The sequence below is a fragment of the Panulirus ornatus genome, chromosome 65 (assembly GCF_036320965.1).
Source record: "Panulirus ornatus isolate Po-2019 chromosome 65, ASM3632096v1, whole genome shotgun sequence".
Taxonomy (NCBI): domain Eukaryota; kingdom Metazoa; phylum Arthropoda; class Malacostraca; order Decapoda; family Palinuridae; genus Panulirus; species Panulirus ornatus.
The window spans coordinates 179,078-203,621 of NC_092288.1; the positions used below are offsets into that span (position 1 = coordinate 179,078).

Genomic DNA, 24,544 nt, shown 5'->3' on the forward strand with positions numbered 1-24,544 from the left:
ATATACATATCAATTTTCAACACACAATAAACTTTCAGTTACACACAAATTCTAGGAATAAAATCTTTATGAAAATTCAATGTTGTAGAAACTGAAAATTCAATCATAACTAAGTGCACAGCATATCCTAGATGCTAACGATAACCTATCAGCTGCTATCAGAAACATCTGGAGTGAAACGTCTTACAAAAAATAATTTTTTTTTTTTTTTTTTTTTTTTTTTTTACTTTGTCGCTGTCTCCCGCGTTTGCGAGGTAGCGCAAGGAAACAGACGAAAGAAATGGCCCAACCCCCCCCCCATACACATGTACATACGTCCACACACGCAAATATACATACCTACACAGCTTTCCATGGTTTACCCCAGACGCTTCACATGCCTTGATTCAATCCACTGACAGCACGTCAACCCCTGTATACCACATCGCTCCAATTCACTCTATTCCTTGCCCTCCTTTCACCCTCCTGCATGTTCAGGCCCCGCTCACACAAAATCTTTTTCACTCCATCTTTCCACCTCCAATTTGGTCTCCCTCTTCTCTTCGTTCCCTCCACCTCCGACACATATATCCTCTTGGTCAATCTTTCCTCACTCATTCTCTCCATGTGCCCAAACCATTTCAAAACACCCTCTTCTGCTCTCTCAACCACGCTCTTTTTATTTCCACACATCTCTCTTACCCTTACGTTACTTACTCGATCAAACCACCTCACACCACACATTGTCCTCAAACATCTCATTTCCAGCACATCCATCCTCCTGCGCACATCTCTATCCATAGCCCACGCCTCGCAACCATACAACATTGTTGGAACCACTATTCCTTCAAACATACCCATTTTTGCTTTCCGAGATAATGTTCTCGACTTCCACACATTTTTCAAGGCTCCCAAAATTTTCGGCCCCTCCCCCACCCTATGATCCACTTCCGCTTCCATGGTTCCATCCGCTGACAGATCCACTCCCAGATATCTAAAACACTTCACTTCCTCCAGTTTTTCTCCATTCAAACTCACCTCCCAATTGACTTGACCCTCACCCCTACTGTACCTAATAACCTTGCTCTTATTCACATTTACTCTTAACTTTCTTCTTCCACACACTTTACCAAACTCAGTCACCAGCTTCTGCAGTTTCTCACATGAATCAGCCACCAGCGCTGTATCATCAGCGAACAACAACTGACTCACTTCCCAAGCTCTCTCATCCCCAACAGACTTCATACTTGCCCCTCTTTCCAGGACTCTTGCATTTACCTCCCTAACACCCCCATCCATAAACAAATTAAACAACCATGGAGACATCACACACCCCTGCCGCAAACCTACATTCACTGAGAACCAATCACTTTCCTCTCTTCCTACACGTACACATGCCTTACATCCTCGATAAAAACTTTTCACTGCTTCTAACAACTTGCCTCCCACACCATATATTCTTAATACCTTCCACAGAGCATCTCTATCAACTCTATCATATGCCTTCTCCAGATCCATAAATGCTACATACAAATCCATTTGCTTTTCTAAGTATTTCTCACATACATTCTTCAAAGCAAACACCTGATCCACACATCCTCTACCACTTCTGAAACCGCACTGCTCTTCCCCAATCTGATGCTCTGTACATGCCTTCACCCTCTCAATCAATACCCTCCCATATAATTTACCAGGAATACTCAACAAACTTATACCTCTGTAATTTGAGCACTCACTCTTATCCCCTTTGCCTTTGTACAATGGCACTATGCACGCATTCTGCCAATCCTCAGGCACCTCACCATGAGTCATACATACATTAAATAACCTTACCAACCAGTCAACAATACAGTCACCCCCTTTTTTAATAAATTCCACTGCAATACCATCCAAACCTGCTGCCTTGCCGGCTTTCATCTTCCGCAAAGCTTTTACTACCTCTTCTCTGTTTACCAAATCATTTTCCCTAACCCTCTCACTTTGCACACCACCTCAACCAAAACACCCTATATCTGCCACTCTGTCATCAGACACATTCAACAAACCTTCAAAATACTCATTCCATCTCCTTCTCACATCACCGCTACTTGTTATCACCTCCCCATTTACGCCCTTCACTGAAGTTCCCATTTGCTCCCTTGTCTTACGCACCCTATTTACCTCCTTCCAGAACATCTTTTTATTCTCCCTAAAATTTACTGATAGTCTCTCACCCCAACTCTCATTTGCCCTTTTTTTCACCTCTTGCACCTTTCTCTTGACCTCCTGTCTCTTTCTTTTATACTTCTCCCACTCAATTGCATTTTTTCCCTGCAAAAATCGTCCAAATGCCTCTCTCTTCTCTTTCACTAATACTCTTACTTCTTCATCCCACCACTCACTACCCTTTCTAAACAGCCCACCTCCCACTCTTCTCATGCCACAAGCATCTTTTGCGCAATCCATCACTGATTCCCTAAATACATCCCATTCCTCCCCCACTCCCCTTACTTCCATTGTTCTCACCTTTTTCCATTCTGTACACAGTCTCTCCTGGTACTTCCCCACACAGGTCTCCTTCCCAAGCTCACTCACTCTCACCACCTTCTTCACCCCAACATTCACTCCTCTTTTCTGAAAACCCATACTAATCTTCACCTTAGCCTCCACAAGATAATGATCAGACATCCCTCCAGTTGCATCTCTCAGCACATTAACATCCAAAAGTCTCTCTTTCGCACGCCTGTCAAAATAAAATATATGTACAAATAAAGTTAAAAGTTAACATCGCTTAATTCCTTTGCTTATACAAAACTATCATAAAACAATCTATCATCAAATCCCCTCTCAATTCCATGAGTGGATCAAGTACACACAGCATGGCAAACCACTCAGCCCATGCGAAGAGTGTTAAAGAGAAACCGGATGAAAGCAAGAAAGTATGAATATGTACATGTGTATGTATGTAGTGTCTGTGTATATGTATGTATATGTTGCTATGTATATGTGCATATGTGGAGGAAGTAAATTGTTTTAGATATCTGGGAGTGGATCTGGCAGCGGATGGAACCATGGAACTGGAAGTGAATTATAGGGTGGGGGAGGGGGCGAAAATCCTGGGAGCCTTGAAGAATGTGTGGAAGTCGAGAACATTATCTCGGAAAGCAAAAATGGGTATGTTTGAAGGAATAGTGGTTCCAACAATGTTGTATGGTTGCGAGGCGTGGGCTATGGATAGAGTTGTGCGCAGGAGGGTGGATGTGCTGGAAATGAGATGTTTGAGGACAATATGTGGTGTGAGGTGGTTTGATCGAGTAAGTAATATAAGGGTAAGAGAGATGTGTGGAAATAAAAAGAGTGTGGTTGAGAGAGCAGAAGAGGGTGTTTTGAAATGGTTTGGGCACATGGAGAGAATGAGTGAGGAAAGATTGACTAAGAGGATATATGTGTCGGAGCTGGAGGGAACGAGGAGAAGTGGGAGACCAAATTGGAGGTGGAAAGATGGAGTGAAAAAGATTTTGAGTGATTGGGGCCTGAACATGCAGGAGGGTGAAAGGTGGGGCAAGGAATAGAGTGAATTGGATCGATGTGGTATACCGGGGTCAACGTGCTGTCAATGGATTGAATCAGGGCAAGTGAAGCGTATGGGGTAAACCATGGAAAGTTCTGTGGGGCCTGGATGTGGAAAGGGAGCTGTGGTTTAAGGCATTATTACATGACAGCTAGAGACTGAGTGTGAACGAATGTGGCCTTTGTTGTCTTTTCCTAGCGCTACCTCGCACACATGAGGGGGGAGGGAGATGGTATTCCATGTGTGGCGAGGTGGCGATGGGAATGAATAAAGGCAGGCAGTGTGAATTGTGTGCATGGGTATATATGTATGTGTCTGTGAGTGTATATATATGTGTACATTGAGATGTATGGGTGTGTATGTTTGCGTGTGTGGACGGGTGTGTATATACATGTGTATGGGGGTGGGTTGGGCCATTTCTTTCTTCTGTTTCCTTGCACTACCTCGCAAATGTGGGAGACAGCAACGAAGCAAAAAAAAAAAAAATATATATATATATATATATATATATATATATATATATATATATATATATATATTTCTTTCGTCTGTTTCCTTGCGCTACCTCGCAAACGCGGGAGACAGCGACAAAGTATAAAAAAAAAAAAATATATATATATATATATATATTTTTTTTTACTTTGTCGCTGTCTCCCGCGTTTGCGAGGTAGCGCAAGGAAACAGACGAAAGAAATGGCCCAACCCCCCCCCCATACACATGTACATACGTCCACACACGCAAATATACATACCTACACAGCTTTCCATGGTTTACCCCAGACGCTTCACATGCCTTGATTCAATCCACTGACAGCACGTCAACCCCTGTATACCACATCGCTCCAATTCACTCTATTCCTTGCCCTCCTTTCACCCTCCTGCATGTTCAGGCCCCGCTCACACAAAATCTTTTTCACTCCATCTTTCCACCTCCAATTTGGTCTCCCTCTTCTCTTCGTTCCCTCCACCTCCGACACATATATCCTCTTGGTCAATCTTTCCTCACTCATTCTCTCCATGTGCCCAAACCATTTCAAAACACCCTCTTCTGCTCTCTCAACCACGCTCTTTTTATTTCCACACATCTCTCTTACCCTTACGTTACTTACTCGATCAAACCACCTCACACCACACATTGTCCTCAAACATCTCATTTCCAGCACATCCATCCTCCTGCGCACATCTCTATCCATAGCCCACGCCTCGCAACCATACAACATTGTTGGAACCACTATTCCTTCAAACATACCCATTTTTGCTTTCCGAGATAATGTTCTCGACTTCCACACATTTTTCAAGGCTCCCAAAATTTTCGGCCCCCTCCCCCACCCTATGATCCACTTCCGCTTCCATGGTTCCATCCGCTGACAGATCCACTCCCAGATATCTAAAACACTTCACTTCCTCCAGTTTTTCTCCATTCAAACTCACCTCCCAATTGACTTGACCCTCACCCCTACTGTACCTAATAACCTTGCTCTTATTCACATTTACTCTTAACTTTCTTCTTCCACACACTTTACCAAACTCAGTCACCAGCTTCTGCAGTTTCTCACATGAATCAGCCACCAGCGCTGTATCATCAGCGAACAACAACTGACTCACTTCCCAAGCTCTCTCATCCCCAACAGACTTCATACTTGCCCCTCTTTCCAGGACTCTTGCATTTACCTCCCTAACACCCCCATCCATAAACAAATTAAACAACCATGGAGACATCACACACCCCTGCCGCAAACCTACATTCACTGAGAACCAATCACTTTCCTCTCTTCCTACACGTACACATGCCTTACATCCTCGATAAAAACTTTTCACTGCTTCTAACAACTTGCCTCCCACACCATATATTCTTAATACCTTCCACAGAGCATCTCTATCAACTCTATCATATGCCTTCTCCAGATCCATAAATGCTACATACAAATCCATTTGCTTTTCTAAGTATTTCTCACATACATTCTTCAAAGCAAACACCTGATCCACACATCCTCTACCACTTCTGAAACCGCACTGCTCTTCCCCAATCTGATGCTCTGTACATGCCTTCACCCTCTCAATCAATACCCTCCCATATAATTTACCAGGAATACTCAACAAACTTATACCTCTGTAATTTGAGCACTCACTCTTATCCCCTTTGCCTTTGTACAATGGCACTATGCACGCATTCTGCCAATCCTCAGGCACCTCACCATGAGTCATACATACATTAAATAACCTTACCAACCAGTCAACAATACAGTCACCCCCTTTTTTAATAAATTCCACTGCAATACCATCCAAACCTGCTGCCTTGCCGGCTTTCATCTTCCGCAAAGCTTTTACTACCTCTTCTCTGTTTACCAAATCATTTTCCCTAACCCTCTCACTTTGCACACCACCTCAACCAAAACACCCTATATCTGCCACTCTGTCATCAGACACATTCAACAAACCTTCAAAATACTCATTCCATCTCCTTCTCACATCACCGCTACTTGTTATCACCTCCCCATTTACGCCCTTCACTGAAGTTCCCATTTGCTCCCTTGTCTTACGCACCCTATTTACCTCCTTCCAGAACATCTTTTTATTCTCCCTAAAATTTACTGATAGTCTCTCACCCCAACTCTCATTTGCCCTTTTTTTCACCTCTTGCACCTTTCTCTTGACCTCCTGTCTCTTTCTTTTATACTTCTCCCACTCAATTGCATTTTTTCCCTGCAAAAATCGTCCAAATGCCTCTCTCTTCTCTTTCACTAATACTCTTACTTCTTCATCCCACCACTCACTACCCTTTCTAAACAGCCCACCTCCCACTCTTCTCATGCCACAAGCATCTTTTGCGCAATCCATCACTGATTCCCTAAATACATCCCATTCCTCCCCCACTCCCCTTACTTCCATTGTTCTCACCTTTTTCCATTCTGTACACAGTCTCTCCTGGTACTTCCCCACACAGGTCTCCTTCCCAAGCTCACTCACTCTCACCACCTTCTTCACCCCAACATTCACTCCTCTTTTCTGAAAACCCATACTAATCTTCACCTTAGCCTCCACAAGATAATGATCAGACATCCCTCCAGTTGCATCTCTCAGCACATTAACATCCAAAAGTCTCTCTTTCGCACGCCTGTCAAAATAAAATATATGTACAAATAAAGTTAAAAGTTAACATCGCTTAATTCCTTTGCTTATACAAAACTATCATAAAACAATCTATCATCAAATCCCCTCTCAATTCCATGAGTGGATCAAGTACACACAGCATGGCAAACCACTCAGCCCATGCGAAGAGTGTTAAAGAGAAACCGGATGAAAGCAAGAAAGTATGAATATGTACATGTGTATGTATGTAGTGTCTGTGTATATGTATGTATATGTTGCTATGTATATGTGCATATGTGGAGGAAGTAAATTGTTTTAGATATCTGGGAGTGGATCTGGCAGCGGATGGAACCATGGAACTGGAAGTGAATTATAGGGTGGGGGAGGGGGCGAAAATCCTGGGAGCCTTGAAGAATGTGTGGAAGTCGAGAACATTATCTCGGAAAGCAAAAATGGGTATGTTTGAAGGAATAGTGGTTCCAACAATGTTGTATGGTTGCGAGGCGTGGGCTATGGATAGAGTTGTGCGCAGGAGGGTGGATGTGCTGGAAATGAGATGTTTGAGGACAATATGTGGTGTGAGGTGGTTTGATCGAGTAAGTAATATAAGGGTAAGAGAGATGTGTGGAAATAAAAAGAGTGTGGTTGAGAGAGCAGAAGAGGGTGTTTTGAAATGGTTTGGGCACATGGAGAGAATGAGTGAGGAAAGATTGACTAAGAGGATATATGTGTCGGAGCTGGAGGGAACGAGGAGAAGTGGGAGACCAAATTGGAGGTGGAAAGATGGAGTGAAAAAGATTTTGAGTGATTGGGGCCTGAACATGCAGGAGGGTGAAAGGTGGGGCAAGGAATAGAGTGAATTGGATCGATGTGGTATACCGGGGTCAACGTGCTGTCAATGGATTGAATCAGGGCATGTGAAGCGTATGGGGTAAACCATGGAAAGTTCTGTGGGGCCTGGATGTGGAAAGGGAGCTGTGGTTTAAGGCATTATTACATGACAGCTAGAGACTGAGTGTGAACGAATGTGGCCTTTGTTGTCTTTTCCTAGCGCTACCTCGCACACATGAGGGGGGAGGGAGATGGTATTCCATGTGTGGCGAGGTGGCGATGGGAATGAATAAAGGCAGGCAGTGTGAATTGTGTGCATGGGTATATATGTATGTGTCTGTGAGTGTATATATATGTGTACATTGAGATGTATGGGTGTGTATGTTTGCGTGTGTGGACGGGTGTGTATATACATGTGTATGGGGGTGGGTTGGGCCATTTCTTTCTTCTGTTTCCTTGCACTACCTCGCAAATGTGGGAGACAGCAACGAAGCAAAAAAAAAAAATATATATATATATATATATATATATATATATATATATATATATATATATATATATTTCTTTCGTCTGTTTCCTTGCGCTACCTCGCAAACGCGGGAGACAGCGACAAAGTATAAAAAAAAAAAAATATATATATATATATATATATATTTTTTTTGCTTTGTCGCTGTCTCCCGCGTTTGCGAGGTAGCGCAAGGAAACAGACAAAAGAAATGGCCCAACCCACCCCCATACACATGTATATACATACGTCCACACACGCAAATATACACACCTACACAGCTTTCCATGGTTTACCCCAGACGCTTCACATGCCTTGATTCAATCCACTGACAGCACATCAACCCCGGTACACCACATCGCTCCAATTCACTCTATTCTTTGCCCTCCTTTCACCCTCCTGCATGTTCAGGCCCTGATCACACAAAATCTTTTTCACTCCATCTTTCCACCTCCAATTTGGTCTCATCCCACTTCTCCTCGTTCCCTCCACCTCCAACACATATATCCTCTTGGTCAATCTTTCCTCACTCATTCTCTCCATGTGACCAAACCATTTCAAAACACCCTCTTCTGCTCTCTCAACCACGCTCTTTTTATTTCCACACATCTCTCTTACCCTTACGTTACTTACTCGATCAAACCACCTCACACCACACATTGTCCTCAAACATCTCATTTCCAGCACATCCATCCTCCTGCGCACAACTCTATCCATAGTCCACGCCTCGCAACCATACAACATTGTTGGAACCACTATTCCTTCAAACATACCCATTTTTGCTTTCCGAGATAATGTTCTCGACTTCCACACATTCTTCAAGGCTCCCAGAATTTTCGCCCCCTCCCCCACCCTATGATCCACTTCCGCTTCCATGGTTCCATCCGCTGCCAGATCCACTCCCAGATATCTAAAACACTTCACTTCCTCCAGTTTTTCTCCATTCAAACTCACCTCCCAATTGAATTGACCCTCAACCCTACTGTACCTAATAACCTTGCTCTTATTCACATTTACTCTTAACTTTCTTCTTTCACACACTTTACCAAAGTCAGTCACCAGCTTCTGCAGTTTCTCACATGAATCAGCCACCAACGCTGTATCATCAGCGAACAACAACTGACTCACTTCCCAAGCTCTCTCATCCCCAACAGACTTCATACTTGCCCCTACATTCACTGAGAACCAATCACTTTCCTCTCTTCCTACACGTACACATGCCTTACATCCTCGATAAAAACTTTTCACTGCTTCTAACAACTTGCCTCCCACACCATATATTCTTAATACCTTCCACAGAGCATCTCTATTAACTCTATCATAAGCCTTCTCCAGATCCATAAATGCTACATACAAATCCATTTGCTTTTCTAAGTATTTCTCACATACATTCTTCAAAGCAAACATCTGATCCACACATCCTATACCACTTCTGAAACCACACTGCTCTTCCCCAATCTGATGCTCTGTACATGCCTTCACCCTCTCAATCAATACCCTCCCATATAATTTACCAGGAATACTCAACAAACTTATACCTCTGTAATTTGAGCACTCACTCTTATCCCCTTTGCCTTTGTACAATGGCACTATGCATGCATTCCGCCAATCCTGAGGCACCTCACCATGAGTCATACATACATTAAATAACCTTACCAACCAGTCAACAACACAGTCACCCCCTTTTTTAATAAATTCCACTGCAATACCATCCAAACCTGCTGCCTTGCCGGCTTTCATCTTCCGCAAAGCTTTTACTACCTCTTCTCTGTTTACCAAATCATTTTCCCTAACCCTCTCACTTTGCACACCACCTCGACCAAAACACCCTATATCTGCCACTCTATCATCAAATACATTCAACAAACCTTCAAAATACTCACTCCATCTCCTTCTCACATCACCACTACTTGTTATCACCTCCCCATTTGCGCCCTTCACTGAAGTTCCCATTTGCTCCCTTGTCTTACACACTTTATTTACCTCCTTCCACAGCATCTTTTTATTCTCCCTAAAATTCAATGATACTCTCTCACCCCAACTCTCATTTGCCCTCTTTTTCACCTCTTGCACCTTTTCTCTTGACCTCCTGTCTCTTTCTTTTATACATCTCCCACTCAATATAATATATATATATCATATTCTGTCGCTGTCTCCCACATTAGCGAGGAGGCGCAAGGAAACAAACGAAAGAATGGCCCAACCCACCCACATACACAAGTATATAGATACACGTCCACACATGCACATATACATACCTATACATGTCAAAGTATACATATATATACACACACAGACATATACAAATATACACATGTACATAATTCATAATGTCTGCCCTTATTCATTCCCGTCACCTCCACGCCACACATGAAATAACAACCCCATCCCCTGCATGTGTGCAAGGTAGCACTAGGAAAAGACAACAAAGGCCACATTCGTTCACACTCATTCTCTAGCTGTCATGTATAATGCACCACAACCACAGCTCCCTTTCCACATCCAGGCCCCACAAAACTTTCCATGGTTTACCCCAGATGCTTTACGTGCCCTGGTTCAATCACTGACAGCACGTTGACCCCGGTATACCACATCGTTCCAATTCACTCTATTCCTTGCACGCCTTTCACCCTCCTGCATGTTCAGGCCCCAATCGCTCAAAATCTTTTTCACTCCATCTTTCCACCTCCAATTTGGTCTCCCACTTCTCCTTGTTCCCTCCACCTCTGACACATATATCCTCTTTGTCAATCTTTCCTCACTCATTCTCTCCATGTGACCAAACCATTTCAAAACACCCTCTTCTGCTCTCTCAACCACAGTCTTTTTATTACCACACATCTCTCTTACCCCTTCATTACTTACTCAATCAAACCACCTTACACCACATATTGTCCTCAAACATCTCATTTCCAACACATCCACCCTCCTCTGCACAACTCTATCTATGGCCCATGCCTCACAACCATATATCATTGTTAGAACCACTATTCCTTCAAACATACCCATTTTTGCTTTCTAGGATAACATTCTCGACTTCCACACACTTTTCAATGCTCCCAGAACTTTTGCCCCCTCCCCCACCCTGTGACTCACTTCCACTTCCATGGTTCCATCCACTGCCAAATCCACTCCCAGATACCTAAAACACTTCACTTCCTCCAGTTTTTCTCCATTCAAACTTACCTCCCAATTGACTCATCCCTCAACCTTGCTCTTATTCACATTTACTCTCAGCTTTCTTCTTTCACACACTTTACCAAACTCAGTCACCAGCTTCTGCAGTTTCTCACCCAAACCAGCCAACAGCTGCATCATCAGCGAACAACAACTGACTCACTTCCCAAGCTCTCTCATCCACAACAGACTGCATACTCGCCCCTCTTTCCAAAACTCTTGCATTCACCTCCCTAACAACCTCATCCATAAACAAATCAAACAACCATGGAGACATCACGCACCCCTGCCGCAAACCGACATTCACTGAGAACCAATCACTTTCCTCTCTTCCTACTCCTACACATGCCTTACATCCTTGATAAAAACTTTCCCTCCACCTCTGACACATATCCTCTTTGTCAATCTTTCCTCTCATTCTCTCTATGTGACCAAACCATTTCAATACACCCTCTTCTGCTCTCTCAACTACACTCTTTTTATTACCACACATCTCACTCACCCTTTCATTACTTACTCGATCAAACCACCTACACCACACATTGTACTCAAACATCTCATTTCTAACACATCCACCCTCCTCTACACAACCCTATCAATAGCCCATGCCTCACAACCATATAACATTGTTTGAACCACTAATCCTTCAAACACATCCATTTTTGCTCTCCAAGATAACATTGTCGCCTTCCACACATTCTTCAACGCTCCCAGAACCTTCGTCCTCTCCCCCACCCTGTGCCTCACTTCCACATCCATGGTTCCATCCACTACCAAATCCACTCCCAGATATCTAAAACACCTCCTTTCCTCTTGTTTTTCTCCATTCAAACTTACCTCCCAAGTCTTTTGGGGGGAGGGGGGTGCCATTTCATGTGTGGCGGGGTGGCGACGGGAACGGATGAAGGCAGCATGTATGAATATGTACATGTGTATATATGTATATGTCTGTGTATGTATATGTATGTATACATTGAAATGTACAGGTATGTATATATGCGTGTGTGGGTGTGTATGTATCTATGCGTACATGGGTGGGTTGGGCCATTCTTCATCTGTTTCCTTGCACTACCTTGCTAACACAGGAGACGGGAGTATGAGAATATAATAAAATATGCATGTAGCATTTATGGATCTGGAGAAGGCATATGATAGAGTTGATAGAGGTGCTCTGTGGTACATATTAAGAATATATGGTGTGGGAGGCAAGTTGCTAGAAGCAGTGAAAAGTTTTTATTGAGGATGTAAGGCATGTGTACGTGTAGGAAGAGAGGAAAGTGATTGGTTCTCAGAGAATGTAGGTTTGCAGCAGGGGTGTGTGATGTCTCCTTAGTTGTTTAATTTGTTTATGGATGGGGTTGTTAGGGAGGTGAATGCAAGAGTTTTGGAAAGAGGGGCAAGTATGCAGTCTGTTGTGGATGAGAGAGCTTGGGAAGTGAGTCAGTTGTTGTTCACTGATGATACAGCGCTGGTGGCTGATTCATGTGAGAAACTGCAGAAGCTGGTGACTGAGTTTGGTAAAGTGTGTGAAAGAAGAAAGTTGAGAGTAAATGTGAATAAGAGCAAGGTTATTAGGTTCAGTAGGGATAAGGGTCACGTCAATTGGGAGGTAAGTTTGAATGGAGAAAAACTGGAGGAAGTGAAGTATTTTAGATATCTGGGAGTGGATTTGGCAGCGGATGGAACCATGGAAGCAGAAGTAAATCATAGGGTGGGGGAGGGGGCGAAAGTTCTGGGAGCCTTGAAGAATGTGTGGAAGTCGAGAACACTATGTCACAAAGCAAAAATGGGTATGTTTGAAGGAATAGTGGTTCCAACAATGTTGTATGGTTGTGAGGCGTGGGCTATGGATAGAGTTGTGCGCAGGAGAGTGGATATGCAGGAAATGGGATGTTTGAGGACAATATGTGGTGTGAGGTGGTTTGATCGAGTAAGTAATAATAGAGTAAGAGAGATGTGTGGTAATAAAAATAGTGTGGTTGAGAGAGCAGAAGAGGGTGTTTTGAAATGGTTTGGTCACATGGAGAGAATGAGTGAGGAAAGATTGACCAAGAGGATATATATGTCTGAGGTGGAGGGAACAAGGAGAAGTGGGAGACTAAATTGGAGGTGGAAAGATGGAGTGAAAAAGATTTTGAGTGATCGGGGCCTGAACATGCAGGAGGGTGAAAGGCGTGCAAGGAATAGAGTGAATTGGAACGATGTGGTATACCGGGGTCAACGTGCTGTCAATGGATTGAACCAGGGCATGTAAAGCGTCTGGGGTAAACCATGGAAAGTTGTGTGGGGCCTGGATGTGGAAAGGGAGCTGTGGTTTCAGTGCATTACAAATGACAGCTAGAGACTGAGTGTGAGCGAATGTGGCCTTTGTTGTCTTTTCCTAGCGCTACCTAGCGCACACACAGGGGGGAGGGGGGTGCCGTTTCATGTGTGCAGGAATGGATAAAGGCAGCATGGATGAATATGTACCCAGATGCATTTATAGATATCATCAACTCCTCTTAAAGACACAGGTTATAATCACTATCCTGTCTCCTTTCAACACTAATAGATGCCAGCAATGAAAATACTGCTAAATGTCTTCCAAAAGAGTATCTAGCTAAAAGTATATGGCAAACAGATTGTGTACCACTCAAAATTCTACATATTATAATACTCTTCAAGATTTACTGATCATTTAATTCTAATTAACCCCAAATTTTCCCTCTCCTTCATAAGTCTCCACACTATCAGGTTGTTTGGCATCAAAGGATAAGATATATACCATATATGCAAGTGAAAATAAAAACACTCTTAGATCAATATTCATGGAGAAAACAAGGAATCCATGAGGGCAGAAGAGAAATCCCAGACCAAGAAAATGCTTGTTGTTCTTCAGATAAATCAACGAAGGAAAATCCCAGTTATGTTCCTAAAATATTTTTGTTTGGTAATATTTCAATTTACAGATGCACATCTTCAGGCTGATAGGTCTTGATGAAAATGGTACCGACAGATTCCTTACGATGTGTAGAGTTGATACAGAATGTTGGATTTTAGGCACAGCACCTGCTCCATCAACTTCAAGTTCTTGTAAAGCAGAAAATGCTTTAAAACAGAGGGAAACTGTGGGGTAAAATACCTTATATCAACACTTGAGAATGTGATGAATATATTGGTAACACTTTCATCAAAATCTAGCAACAATGAAATGAAGATGATGGATTCCTATGTTTTCTAGCAATTTTCTAATGCCCCCACATGCAGCACAATAATACTAGAAAAGAAAGCATCCAACATGCAACACAAAAAAGTTCAGATTCTACTGAGCTTGATTCAGTTTGAAGGTCAATATACACTCCAAATAAAGCTGTAAATACAAGAAAATTTGCATGTAGGTTTGGAATATGCCTAATTTTCTATCAATGATGTATTATACTAAATACCACCATGCCTTATAACATTTGAGTCAGAGTTTTCCAAACATGTCAGGTCAGTTGTCTAGAAAGATATAAGGAACGAACTGATGCATACAAGATCTGTCCTACACAGTCAGATTCCTATATCTCAGCAGACATCTGAACTCACAGTTTCCCTACCAAAGCCGATGATTCATGGCACAGTTAAATGAAGTTCTACATGTTTTGATAACTGAACTTTCACCTTAAAACTTATATGACATCTTCAGCTTTAAAATGAGTGGTTATCTTTTTTGTTTTTGAAATATTTCACATTTCCCATCATCTAAATCTACATTTTCCGTCCCTCATAACACTACCACTATCAAGTTGTTTAATATCAAAAAAAATTTCAAAGCATAATAGCAAATTTCCACACTTTAAAATCACTCTTACCATTGTCAACATGGAACACAGATAATATAATCAACGAAAATACGCGACCCCAACTAAAATTTCACTTATTCCCATTCAAAATACTACTACCTGAAAAGGTGATTCATTTGAGTTAGAATTCTAGTATCCTAAAATTATAGCTGCACTATATATTTCACATAACATATATGCTACCAAGGTTCTTAATGAATATATTCAACTAATAACAAACATGATTAGCATGCTTACCAAGCACAAGCCTACCCACATTAGGTATCTAAGCTATCATGTCTTGACTTTGTTTAATTCTTGTTTTCAAATTTGCTGGCGTTTATATGCCAAACCAATGACATGCACAACACTTTAGCTGGAACTGAATACTTCTTGTCAATCACCTCGTCAATGAAAACATTTGCTAGGCTTCTCACGTCTGAGCCCAATACCAGTTTCATGACCACTTGTTGACAAAGTAGTTTAATGTATTTCAAACACTCTCTAACAATGCTAACGATACTTAGATAGAAAATATATGCTAACTTACTTAGTCAAGACATATTCATGCTATTACTGATTAACTATAGCAGTAAATCACTATTCAAAACAAGTGTTACTTCCATCAGCCATGTTGGTGGGGGTAATCTTGATCATTTGTCCGATTACTGGTAGTAACGAGTGACTCTTTCACCTAAAAAATTCGTGATCAAGAATACTAAAAAATACTGTAATCTAAACAAAACATATACAAATAACAAAGTATTACTATCATAAAAAGCCTTAAAGATACCTAAAACTCGAAAGTCAATGATGAAAGGAAGTCAAATATAATAACTTTCGGACAGATATAGACGCAAAGGAGATGGAGTGATGATTGGTCAAGGGGATTGTTGTCATACCAGACTCCACTCTCATTGGTCGCTCTCAAGATTTATGAAGTGACACTCTTACATGTTTCTTCACCTGTTATCCTTTTTCATTTCCACTGTTTCATGAAAGCGGTTTTACAAATCATCTTAGTATATATCATTCAAATTATGATCAACATCTTATTAGGACGACTCAAAATAGAAAACATGATGAGACATTTATCTTTCAGTTCCACAGATAAGATTATCCTCTAGAAGACTGACTTCATAATGTAGGTATTATATAACAAAAAGAAATTTGCTTATATTGATGTATTATGACATAGAATGTGACATATACCATGCTGCCTTTCAACTAATCTTAGATTAAACATAAGCATTTTTTATCAATGATTCGGCGTCTTAATCATAAATGTATCATCTGAAGAAAAAATGCAGCAGCACTATATATATATATATATATATATATATATATATATATATATATATATATATATATATATATATGTATATATATATATATATATATATATATATATATATATATATATATATATATATGTGTGTGTGTGTGTGTGTGTGTGTGTGTGTGTGTGTGTGCAGACCCGTACAAATGACCATTCACTCCGCACGGACGTTTGTTGAATAGGGAATTGTTTGTTCTGCCGAATGGCATAATTTCTATTCTCTGTTTGATTACGGAACTTAATTGTTCAAACATTAATCTCACACTAGATTTTAAACTGAATATAATCGTAGCCACGATAAGATAGCATAAGTTTAGTTGTTTTAGATGAATCATGTAATATTTATATTCCATTGTGCACAGTCTCCCTTGTTTTAGCAAATTGAGATAATCTCATAAAAAATATGGATGAAGTTTAATGTCATTTCTGGTTTGTACTATTCTGTTTAGAATACTAATCGCACCATGTTTACAACCACTTTTTTCAGAGGTAAAAGATAAGAAAAAACAGTCCTCCCTGACGAGTCGAGCATAGTGGCCGGGTGTTCTCTTGTGCATGGCGCCAGTAGTACTTGACTCTTGAGCGTCCAGTCAGTTGTCGAGGTGTATTGGTAAGGAAGGGATGTACGGTCCGTACTTTATTTTGTTTTGGTGACTTGTGAATGGTTCGTACATTATGTTGCGATCAAGGAAGCCGTCATGGGTTGTATAGAAAGTAAGAAAATAATTGAAAATGTTTCTGGTGATATTAAGACAGTGTACCATATTGAAGATGTGTTTGGCGATGGAGCTGGAATCGAGACGGAAGTTAAGTGCGAGGTGAGGGCTGACGATGCTAGTATCCTTGCAGACAGGATCAGACATGATAAACATATTAAGAACAAGTATAAAGCGAAATATGACCCAAGAATTACGGCCAAGTACGAAATCAAGGCCTTGATTGGTAGCGGCACCTTCAGTAAGGTAGTGAGGGTAGAGAACAGACAGACTAAACAGCCTTATGCCATCAAGATTATCGAATCAAAAGAGGGTCGAGAGGCCTTTGAAGCGGAATTGGCAATCTTAAGACGAGTTAAATGTCCTTATATCATACAGTTAGTGGAAGTGTTTGAAAGCGTAGACAAAATCTACATGGTGATGGAGCTGGCGACTGGTGGGGACCTGTTCGACAAGATTTTGACCCGAGGACCGTTCACAGAGAAAGAGGCGGTGAAGGTCCTCAAGATGGTGCTGGAAGGGGTGAAGTACCTGCACAACCTGGGCATCACCCATCGTGATCTAAAGCCTGACAACCTCCTTTACTATCATCCAGGCACCGATTCTCGACTCATGATCACTGACTTCGGTCTCGCCCACACCAGAAAGTAAGTATTATTTTTCGTTATTAAACGCTTTCAGTTTAAATGGACAAAAAAACAGGACCCGACACAAAGGGTAGGATTCATATGACAAATTTGTACCATAGGTACGAATCAGCACCTCAACCTGGGATGTTTCGACTATGGGACGTATTTTTGGGTGGAAAGCCACGGGTAGTTTTTATCGTACTTTACGAAAATCCTATCAGGTGATATGTTATACATAATTGAGCTTTCCACCTGCGGCGAGTAGCCCCTTAAAAAGTTTTGATACGATATGCAAGGTGAAGTTTCTTGGTTTTGGAATTCCCTTATTCTTCATAAGTATTTGCTTTACAAAGAAATACAGTGCCATCAACCCCCCTCCGTCCAAAATGTAATCTTACCTAGTCTAACCCAACCTAATGTTCTGTAGATTGCTGCAGATGGAATTAAATTTTGATAATTATGATGAATCCGCTGGTTATTTTCATGGATACTCATGTTAGAATCCCCTGCCAATAAAGTAAAATAAGAGCTTAGAACCGTAGTCTATCAGGTAGAGGTACAGTGGTATCCATAAGTTACCAGCTAGAAAGATGTTTCTATATCGTTGGCCTTTCACCTAGTGATGCAGTTCTGTATCCGTAGCCTCTCTGCTAGAGATACGACCATGTATTCTCCCGGCCATTGACACGGTCCCCTACCAGTAATCTTCCAGCCAGAGATCCGGTCTTGTATCCCAAGTCATTCAGCCAGTGATACGGTCCAGTGGCCTTCCAGCTAGAGATACGGTCCAGTGCCCGAAGCTATCTAGTTAGAGATGTAGTCTCGGACCCCAACGTTCCGTACCCCAAATCTTCCAACATGGGATCGCTCTCATATTTTTAGTCACGGCCTTAACTATAATGATAATGGATTTAACGACTGGCAAAACATGTTAAACTATAAGATTTTGTACTGAACATGGCGAGGAATCGGTGGACGAGTAGATGTGGTGGATGTTTCCACTGGTATGTGGCCATTCCATTAGTGAATGATGTAACAGTCAGTGTCTTGAATAGCTGGGCACATAATTGATTATATTTCGAAGTCAAAGTCTCTTCAATAGCTATCAGACAAAACTCTTTATTTCATAGCAGAAGAAGATAGGATGAATTGTTTAAAACAAGAAACTGTTGGATGCTAATAAATCTAGTCGATGTATGTCGGGGACAAGCTTACGTCATGGTAAATTAATTCTACAGAAATTTTTGCATTCTTGGAAAAGAAGTGAGTAAATATTCTTCAGAGGTTAAGCGCGCTGTTAGTCAAAAAGTATTTGGTTATATATTTTATGATTGTCAGTCTTTATTATCTTATCAGACTTTTACTGGATAGAATAGATTTTGACATTTAAATCTGTAGTGGTTTCACGACACTGTGGTAGGTATATATCAGATTAGTTTATTACTCGAAAGGAAGCGAGGAGTTTAACGGTTTTTATCAATATTGTACAAATATTGAAACTAATGTGAACGAAAACAGGTAGGCGACGACAGCAACCATCAAAACAAAGTCAGTTGAAATTAGCATGTATATAGTGGAAGGAAAGCTGTCTTATGAAGTATATATTTTACGTTGTGAAAAAAATTATGTACCAAGGAGCTATTTTGGGTATGTTTGGTGCTCTATGTTTGGTGCTATAAAACGAAAGTTATGGTAGAGAGCAGTACAGATTAGGTTAGGTTATTTGATCCCTTAATCGCATACTGAAAGGTACAGATGTAAGTATGAAAGTGAAGAAAGGATTAAGGGACAGTATAGTCTTCCTGACCCTGACTCATGCAGCCGAAATACAGACATGGAATGTGTCACAGGCTGAATTTAATGAAGAAAGAATTGAGGGTGTGTAGGTAAATAGTTGGTAGCCAGCCAACGACCAGGAAATTACCAGTACTACCCGCCTGATTATCAGGAAGGTTAGTGACATCTGCTTAGTGAGCCAGCACTTTAGTGGTTGTCAAGTTGCACTCCCCTAACCCAGGTAGCTTTCTTTTCTTTCTGCCTCTAACATGTGGACTATTGGCATTCTGTCCACAAACATACAGTCTCTCCTTGTTATATGTAACATTTAACAACACTTAACTCGTGCTGCTCATTCTTCGTAACTCAAGATTTTCTTGGGGTGAGCACTATGCGTTAGTCCTACCGTTTGGCAAAATGGTAGGAGCAGTAGATAGAAGTAGGTAGGACATTTAGGCCGGATTATTTGGTAGAAACAATAGGTAGGAGCATTAGATAGAATTAGTCATTAGGGACATTTGGTAGGAACCTCTGCAAACTGCACTAGACTTGCCCTCTGTCAGTGGCCTGTCAAGGGTGAGGCACTGAATTTTAAGTGGCACCGGAGTTCTTTCGTTATGGAGATTCTGTTGCCTTGGCCACCCCTTTCCTCAACCCTCATATCCTTTCTGGTTGGTCTAGGACACGTGACGTCCTTGCCCAATGCACACCTGAACATCTCTGTCGTGCGTGCCATGCTGTTGTTTCTAATGGTAGATGGCAAACTGGGGAAGAGTCTTGAGCCCAGTATGTTTAAGGTGTTCTCTGTTTTCGTGCATATTGCACCTTTAGATTTCAGAGGTAGTATTTTACATCGTCTTTCATGCGTGTCGTGCTTGTAGGATGTTGTTTCTTCGTGTAGATTGGGAACCATACTTTTTAAGCCGCCCACATACGATCAATTTTTTCGTCAATTAATTGATATCAATTTATTGACGTCAATAAAATTGAGGAAATCACTGTGCCCACACACGGTCAATGATTTTACTTCAATTTTCAGTTTGATTCATAATTTCGAGATGAAAGCATCTGTGGCTCTAGGAATAGTGCTTGCTCTGGACACTCCAAAGCGAAAGAAGAGGAGTAAGTGGGCGAAGAAATGGTAACTCTGTCGAAGGGAACTAGGACATACACGATTGCTGAGGGAATTAAGGGACGACGAGCCAGAGGATTACAGGAATTTCCTCAGAATGGACGCCGAATCTTACGACGAACTTCTAAATTTAGTGATGCCAATGATAGTCAACCAAATACTACCATGCGAGAAGCCATTTCTCCTAATGCGCGTCTCAGTATCACATTGCGATTTTTAGCCACTGGTAAGGATCTATAAACGATTATCTCCCTCATCATTTTACGCTCACTTTCTCTTTCTCTCTTCTTTTCAGCCATGATTACGATGACGACTCTTTCACTGCTGGGAAAACACTAAATTATTGATCAGTGTATTGACGCTTAGCCCACACACGCTCAATTTTATTGAAGACCCATCAATAAATATCAAAGGAGTTTTGATCTCGCACTGAATTGATTCAATGAAATTGTTTCAATTAAATTGATATCAATGTCCCCCACTCATGGTCAATTTTTCCATCAATTCATTGACGTCAATAAATTGATATCAATTAATTGACGAAGAAATTGATCGTGTGTGGGCGGCTTTATAGGATTATCCAGGTATAGATAATGATATGTCTCTTCAGTCTGCACTCCAAAGAAATATCAGAGATTTCAGCCGTTCCCAGTAATCCTTTACCACATTGATTTGGGCTGTGAAAGATCTATGAACGCTTTTTCATTCCGTAATTTCGCTTGTCGTGTAGGGTGATAATCTATATTTAGCTCGTGAAACAACTACCGCTTTGGTTTTTCCATCAAATTTTACTTGTCTTGAAGGTCCGTAGGATCCAGCCTGCCATCCTTCTGCATGAGGTAACCGTTGTTTTGTAGTGTTCGCTGAAGGTTAGGTCGTTAGACATTATTACTCTAATTTTTTTTTTCACATTATTCAGCTGGTTTATGATATCAGTCTGTGTCTGTCCGATATTGTGGTATTTTTTTTTTTATTTCTTCAGTTTCTTCATACGTATGGAGTTGAAACTTATCTCCATTGAAAAGCATTTCGTTCTCCGTTGCCCTGTAAAGATTACATTTTATGCTCCTTTGTTGCCTTTCGTCATTTCCTAATATGATTTACCTACTTATTCTTGTATCATCTGCAAAGGATGAATTGAAAATGTGGCTCGTTTTTGCATCATTCAGATATAAGAATGAGGAACAGGAAGGCTGCAAATACAACTTCTTAGGTTACAACACTTTTTGTTGTGAAGGCACTGGATATAACATTGTACGTGTTGTGTGGTGACCTTTTAGTTGAAAAGTTATATATCCATCTCCCAACTTTTTCCGGTTATTCCCATCTTTCGCATTTTATATGCCGTGAAACCATGGTCACATTTGTCAGATGCTTTTGCAAAATCTATGTAAATCACGTTAACCTTTTCTTTGTCTTCCAGACCTTCAACAATCATATCATAATGGTTAAACAACTGAGATGAGGTAAGATGTTGACGCCCTGATACCATGTTGTCCTGGGTTATGTACTGCATTGTGCACTGACGTAAATTCAGTCAGTTTGCCTCCGAGGGCTCTATCATCACAGATTTTAATGTCGTGCGATTTTAATGTTCACGGTCGATAGTTTTTAGGATGGCTTTACCTTTGTGAAGTGATATGGTCAGTGTCAGACTATCGGCAATGATGACAGAATCTACTCTTCTTTTTCTTGAGAAGATATTTAGTGGTGAAGGCGTCTTGTATTTCTGTATGAAGACTGAGTTCCAAGAGCTGAACTTAGGGCTGAGGCTGAGCCTGGCCGTTCCCAGTGTCCCTCTGGAAATGTGGTGGTAGTGTTACGTACTTAGCACATATGTGACTTGGCCGGTGACTGTTTAAGTCCCTTGGGATCATAAATCTTTAATGTTGTTTGTTCTTCACTTAGTGAGTACGACCGATTCATATTGCCATTTTAGGATCTCCCTCATCTTTTGGCAGGCGTCTGTGAAATTGACTGTTTTACATAGACTAAAGGAGTTTGTGGTCCTGGATTTGCGTTTTGTATATAAGTGAACGTTACTTCTAATTTATGGCTTTTTCATATTAATTCTTATTTATTCTGTTTCATACGACATTTGTACATCATGGTATGATAATTCACTAGATTGTTTTTCAGTTAGTGTATGAGCAGTGGCTTATTTGTAAGTTTTGCAGCTCTTTAATCCTTGTCGTAGATAGCTCCTCTTTACGTTCAAATCTAGACTGTAGGGAGGTTTACATTCTTATAATGTGACAGAACAGATCGGGAGTGTGGTGAGGTGTTCATTATTATGATGTGTGGAATATGGAGGGACTGTGAGAAGGGGCTAATTCTTATGATGTGTAGGAAAATGCATTGACTGAGGAAGTTATGGGTACAAGCAAAGAGGTGTTCATTATCATGATGTGTGGGTACAAGTAGAGAGGTGTTCATTATCATGATGTGTGGGTACAAGCAGGGAGGTGTTCGTTATCATGATGTGTGGGTACAAGCAGGGAGATGTTCATTATCATGATGTGTGGGTACAAGCAGGGAAGAGTTCGTTATCATGATGTGTGGGTACAAGCATAGGTGTTCATTATCGTGACGTGTGGGTACAAGAAGAGAGGTGTTCGTTACCATGATGTGTGGGTACAAGAGAGAGGTGTTCATGATCATGATGTGTGGGTACAGGCAGAGAGGTGTTCATTATCATGATGTGTGGGTACAAGTAGGGAGGTGTTCATTATCATGATGTGTAGGTACAAGCAGGGAGGTATTCATTATCATGATGTGTGGGTACAAGCAGATAGGTGTTCATTATCATGATGTGTGGGTACAAGCAGTCAGGTGTTCATTATCACGATGTGTGGGTACAAGCAGAGAGGTGTTCATTATCATGATGTGTGGGTACAAGTAGAGAGGTGTTCATTATCATGATGTGTGGGTACAAGAAGAGAGGTGTTCATTATCATGATGTGTGGGTACAAGCAGGGAGGTGTTCATTATCATGATGTGTGGATGCAAGTAGAGAGGTGTTCATTATTATGATGTGTGAGTACAAGCAGGGAGTGTTCATTATCATGATGTGTGGGTACAAGCAGGGAGGTGTTCATTATCATGATGTGTGGGTACAGGTAGGGAGGTGTTCATTATCATGATGTGTGGATGCAAGTAGAGAGGTGTTCATTATCATGATGTGTGGGTACAAGCAGGGAGGTGTTCATTATCATGATGTGTGGGTACAAGCAGAGAGGTGTTCATTATCATGATGTGTGGATGCAAGTAGTGAGGTGTTCATTATCATGATGTGTGGGTACAAGCAGGGAGGTGTTCATTATCATGATGTGTGGGTACAAGCAGAGAGGTGTTCATTATCATGATGTGTGGGTACAAGCAGGGAGGTGTTCATTATCATGATGTGTGGGCACAAGAAGAGAGGTGTTCATTATCATGATGTGTGGGTACAAGCAGGGAGGTGTTCATTATCATGATGTGTGGATGCAAGTAGTGAGGTGTTCATTATCATGATGTGTGGGTACAAGCAGGGAGGTGTTCATTATCATGATGTGTGGATGCAAGTAGTAGGTGTTCATTATCATGATGTGTGGGTACAAGCAGGGAGGTGTTCATTATCATGATGTGTGGATGCAAGTAGTGAGGTGTTCATTATCATGATGTGTGGGTACAAGCAGGGAGTGTTCATTATCATGATATTTGGGTACAGGTAGGGAGGTGTTCATTATCAGGATGTGTGAGTACAAGTAGGGAGGTGTTCATTGTCATGATGTGTGGGTACAAGCAGAGAGATGTTCATTATCATAATGTGTGGGTACAAGCAGAGAGGTGTTCATTGCCATGATGTGTTGGTACAAGCATAGAGGTGTTCATTATCATGATGTGTGGGTACAAGCAGAGAGGTGTTCATTATCATGATGTGTGGGTACAAGCAATAAGGTGTTCATTATAAAGATGTTTGGGTTCAAGAAGAGAGGTGCTCATTATCATGATGTGTGGGAACAAGCAGAGAGGTGT

General features: G+C 41.2%; 2 protein-coding genes across 3 annotated transcripts in view; one reads left to right on the top strand and one right to left on the bottom strand.

Annotated features, from left to right (window-relative positions):
- The window catches only part of CycY (cyclin Y), an 83,585-nt gene extending 67,987 nt beyond the window's left edge, over positions 1 to 15,598 (bottom strand). Inside the window, exon 1 of one of the 2 annotated variants that reach the window (XM_071657925.1) lies at positions 15,486 to 15,598. The gene's annotated coding sequence lies outside the window, so the exon portion shown is untranslated. Of the gene's footprint in view, positions 1 to 15,193; positions 15,313 to 15,485 lie in introns of those variants that run through there. The other variant, XM_071657926.1, reaches the window with a different exon arrangement.
- A 1,215-nt stretch (positions 15,599 to 16,813) lies between these two features.
- Positions 16,814 to 24,544, top strand: part of LOC139746665 (serine/threonine-protein kinase H1 homolog) — a 49,963-nt gene continuing 42,232 nt past the window's right edge. The window contains exon 1 of the mRNA XM_071658110.1: positions 16,814 to 17,637. Within this exon, the coding sequence (XP_071514211.1) occupies positions 16,973 to 17,637 (665 nt within the window). The 5' untranslated portion in view covers positions 16,814 to 16,972. The remainder of the gene's footprint in view (positions 17,638 to 24,544) is intronic.